Source organism: Rhagoletis pomonella, unplaced genomic scaffold, assembly GCF_013731165.1.
Source record: "Rhagoletis pomonella isolate Grant_MI unplaced genomic scaffold, Rhpom_1.0 Rhpom_scaffold_00001, whole genome shotgun sequence".
Taxonomy (NCBI): Eukaryota; Metazoa; Arthropoda; class Insecta; order Diptera; family Tephritidae; genus Rhagoletis; species Rhagoletis pomonella.
Window position 1 is genome coordinate 21,936,724 of NW_023458555.1, and position 4,988 is coordinate 21,941,711.

Here is a 4,988-nt window from a genome sequence, read left to right on the forward strand (position 1 = left end):
GTATGGAGTCATAATTGTACGGAGAGGACTTGGAGTAGTCATCAACAGCGGTACGTGTGCTGTCGCCTGTACCAAATGTGGTCGGCTTGTAGTCGAGAGTGGCTGCGTAAAGGGGATCATTTAATAAAATTCAAGCCAATCTTTTCTTATGTATATGTACATATGTGTATATTGAAGAGTTAAGGATAGGAGAGAAGTACCGATACGGCAATGTTAAAGTGTTTTTATGATGGTGTTTTCCTAAAAGATTGATGTGTGCGAAGAGCGTTGCTCGATTAGAATTACTCACTCTTTGGTGTCAAAGTAAAACAGAGGATATTTTAGAGTACAATAATATTAAGTATACAATGGAGTGTCTATTATTTATATTCGTCGATTGAACGCTTAATTCGAACGGAGAACTAAGCGATTATTGGATCAGGGAAACTGGATCTACTTTTAGAGCTTAGTGGCAATTAATATTTTAAATAAAGACGGCTGGACCATTGGGATTGGATATTGGAACTGCAGCGGTTTGGGGTTTCAGTCTACAGATCTATGCACAAATTTGATGCTCTTCAAAAGAAATCAAAGAATTACCTTACGTCTGCGTTATATCTCTAGCAGGGAACTCACTAATTGTAGCAAAAAATAAATGGATGGTAGAGCCCATAGCGATGTACACTGTAAGGTCAATCGTCTATTACGGTAGTAGTATTGTTGGCCAGGGAAAGACATTTGCAGAGATATCGGAGCTCACCAATCAGGCCTACATCGATAGCAAATCTTCTACCCTCGAATTAGGAGCGGGTCCAAGTGAACTGTGAACCTGCTTAGCTTATGGAAGGACAATTAAGCATTGTAAGCTCTATGATAGATGGCATAGTCTGATATGCAATGATATCAAAAGTAGGAACAGGAGGAAAATACTGCACCTTTTTCGAGGATTTACAAAACCTAAAACCCGATCGCGCAAATCAGGTCTCTTGTGAGATTAATATTGGAAAGTATTTCGGAACTCGAACCTTTTCTATGAGCAAAATGCATTAGGCCTCTCAGTACGGACTCTTAGCAAAGTAAAACTTGTTTTCTTCACAGAGAAAAAGAAAAAGCTAAAGTCTAACTCTGCTTAGTTGCAATGGAAATGTTCGCTCTTCGCCATAAACTTTTCAGTATCTGTGTTTGTGAATCACTTTCTTGTAGTTTATTTTTATAAACAAAACACCACTTTGTTCTGCGACCCAGCAAAGATGGACATATTTAGGTCCATATATGGGAGTCTGAGAGCCTTCATGGCAGCCAGACTTTCTATAGCAACTTCGAGTTTTGGATGGAGAGGTTCGTTCATGTTTTCTAAATTTGCATAGAACATATCTTGCAGTAGACTTGAAGTCTGTAAGTCTGTTTGTAATATCTTCGTTGCTTCAAAGGGTGTCAGCTTATCCGTTATTCTATGGGGAGCTCCGAAGTTGTAGCTACGTTCTCGTTTCTCTAATGTTAAAGTCTCTCTTTTTAACAAGAATTCTCTATGAAATAGAGGTAGTCCGTTAGACACCCTAAATCTTAGCCGCAGAGTAGCTCTGAACAGCGTCTCGAGCAACCTTCTCTGATTATAAGTACATAGATATGCCAACTATTGAAACCTTTGCAAGCTGAGCAGATGGGACTTGGTGTTAACGCTCTACAATGCCCCGTAAGTTGGCTGTTTTTTTGTTTATTAAAGGAATTCAAATTATATAAAGTATAGTAAATATATCCGCTCGGAAACATTTCAAATGTGTGTCTGTATGTGTGTATTTTTGTAAGCATGTGTATTAAAGTTGTTGATTTATCGCAATCATTACAATGCGCTTTACCTTTGCTGCTTGCGAGATTACTGTATGAAATTGGTGTACTGTCTAATCTTCCAATACGCTCGCTATTCAACATGCGATTGCTTAAATATTCTACATTCGATTGTAAATTTGATATTTCCACTCTACATAAGTAGATACATTTGTATGAAGCAAAGCATATTCCACGTAGAAGAGGAATGAGAGCAGGTTTTAAGGAGAGTAAGTAAGGAAAAATACGTAGAGAGAAAGAAGAAGAGTGAGAGAGAGAGAGCAAAATAAAAGAAAAAGAAGAAAGCAAACGATTAGTCTATTTCAAATGTTCCATAGCAATTACCTTGTCTAAACTATAAGTACGCGCGGAAAAATGCTCTTCCCCTGCCGACTCGGCGGTATCACTTGCAGAGCGCTGACGTCCATTTGGACGTGTCCAACTCAGCTGTTTTCTTGATTTTTCACGCTCCATATGCAGTTCCTTATAGCTGGCCCATATTTGCTTTAGCCGATCCATAAGTTTTTCATTCGTTTCGCGTAGTTGCTGACGTTCTTCGCTACAGTTACAAGAAAAAAAAGAGTTAAATAAAATTTTATATAAGTAGATGAGTGTGGGAATCTTTCGCGCTGTTTTAGGCAGGAAGAGCATTTTTCCTACACCGTTCACTAAGGCACTACAAGTTGTTTTTTTTTTCATGAGCTATGTATGTATGTACATATGTAGTAGTTCGATAAGTGTTGCTTAAGGTAAACTTTTGCTGAAAATAATTTAAAATATTTTGTAAATATATTAACCCGCAAGTTAAGAGAGCAATCGAAATTATTGTTCCAAGTTGGCATTTTCGAGTTCGTCCACTACCAGCTCATCTAAAGGCAAGTCGGGTATATCTATGGCGGGTGGTAGGTCTTGCGCTCCATAAACTTCTTCCCGCTCGCGCTCATTGGGCTTGGCATCTATTATAGCAGGCTCTGTTAATTGTACTTTGACTTCTCGTGGCGCTGCTGTGTCTTTTTCTACTCTCTCCTTATGCTCTCTACCCGGCTTGGGCACCAGTCGCACATTTACGTCCACTTTGACAGGTGGTCGTGGCTTTTTCTTTGCCACTACACATTCGTGTGGTGTTACGCACTCGCGTGACGCGCTACCACCCACCCTCTTAACCGCACAGCATTCATCGCGGCGCAGTAGCTCTTCAAAATAGGTACGTGGTTTGTAACTCGGTTGCGTTAGGCGCGTAGCTGCTTCCTCTCGACTCGCGGTTGACTTAGTCGCTGATTTGCTTGCTTCTGGCATTTTTGCCTTGCTTTCAGTTGGCGCCGTCAAGTGCTCGCCTTGACTTGGGCTCTGACATGCATGGCAGTAATCTACGGACTGGCGTTCGAGTCCACTAAAAGTTTGATTCAAAACTAGATGCTGTTGCAGCCAAGGCAACGGCTCTGTTTTGCAGTGTACATGCGGATAGCAAGCCGATGGTTGCAATGTCGTTGAAGAACAGGCTGCGGCGGGAGCAAGCGGATTACAGGACGTGCAGAGCTTCGGTGCGGCAGTCGCTTTATCGTAATGCATGAAATGACTGCCGCAATGTGGCGATGGTATAGCTGTTGTGTAGAGCGCTTCCCTCGCAGGTGTGGAGTATGTAACGGAAGTCGTAGGATGACTACCACACAGGGACGCATCTGCGATAGAGCTCGTTTGCGCTGTCAGCGTGCCACTTGCCGCCTGTCCTTTTAACCTACTGTGTGTTTCACAAGTTGCTGTGGGTGTAGTGACTGTGGCAACGGCGTGCGCATCCCATGTATAGTTGTGACAACTGCTACTAAAACTATGTGCTACTGCTGCTTTTTTTGTTGTGACAGCTGTGACAGCTGTGCTGGTTTTTGTGGTCGTTGTTGTGTCTACATTTGTGCCAGTGTTCGCGCCCAACGTGTACGCAGTGTCAGAGAAATATTTACTATCGGTGCATTGTGTTTGCTTCCCTGTGGGCGCTCTACTAATATTGCTTTCCCCATTGTTTGCACTACAACAACATGTGCACGCTATCGGCTCAAAATGTGTACAACTTGCTAAGTGTTTCATGTCTGTACTACAACTACCATGAGTGCCGGAGAGTTCACGCCATTCGGCGGCGTTCGTCGTCTTGGTCGCGCCGCGACCACCACCTTCATCGCTGGCGCTGCGTCGCAGAAAAGCCGATGGTGTGCGATGCAAATGCCCACAACGTTGCTGGCGTCGATGCACCGACAGTGGCAACGTAGGAAGTGGTGGCATTTTGGCTAGTTCGCGTTCGAGTCGCTCGTTACTTTTCGTAATATTCGCTAGGATATCCTCGTCACTTCCGTAGCCGTGGCGACGACGCATCTGTGATAGCTTTGGTGCTGGTGAGCGTGATCTATGTGTGTCTACTGCTTCCACATCTTTTTCGACAGCACTCTTAGGCGGCAAAACGTACTCGTTTCCGCTTGTGGCCGCTAGCGAAGTTGCTAGCGGTATTTTTGGCTTGGTGCCCGTTAATGAACTGCTTGTGGTAGGTGGTGTTGGTGCTGGTGCTAAGGCCTGTTTCGTTGTAGCTTCGCTGACAATTTCTTTTGATTTTGTAGTCGTTTTCATTGCCGGCGTCTGTGAGCAGGTGGTTGTCAAATGTGTTGGCACAGACCAAGCGACGCCGCTGGTTGTAGTTGTTGTTGTTGCTACATAGGGAGTTGGCGTTGTCGTGCGCGTCCTGGGTGCGCGTGTCGCAGACGGCTTTGTTGCCCACACTGTAGGCGCTGTGCATGGCATTTGCCTTGTGGTTGTTGGCTTTGACGTGGTCGGTTGGGGTTTTGTGGTTGTAATACTGTCTATCGGCATTGGTGTTGCTGTTGTTCTTGTGTTTGCTACTACGAATTTTGAGAAGTTCATTTAATGGACATTCATTGAGTGCGTGCATTGTTAAGTTTTACGGTAATCAATCAAATTGCGTTCAACATTTATTTATTTGTTCAATTGCGTAAATATTTTACGTATGCATGTATGTACATGTGGTGGCATGTTGTTGCATGTCAAATTTTTTGCAATATATTTCAGTGTTTGCAATAATTATTATTTTTTTTTGTATTTTTATTGAATTGACGGTGATTTTTTTGTTGTTATTAATAGTCATCAGTGTAATCGTTTTTCGTTTTCGAGCAAGCGGCAGCAGTAAA

The 4,988-nt window shown here is 42.9% G+C and overlaps 1 protein-coding gene across 1 annotated transcript in view; it reads right to left on the bottom strand.

Annotated features, from left to right (window-relative positions):
• LOC118740479 overlaps nt 1-4,988 on the bottom strand; it is a 24,016-nt gene that overhangs the window by 4,724 nt on the left and 14,304 nt on the right. The window contains 2 exon segments of the mRNA XM_036472068.1: nt 2,149-2,362; nt 2,669-4,682. Coding sequence (XP_036327961.1) covers nt 2,149-2,362; nt 2,669-4,682 — 2,228 coding nt within the window.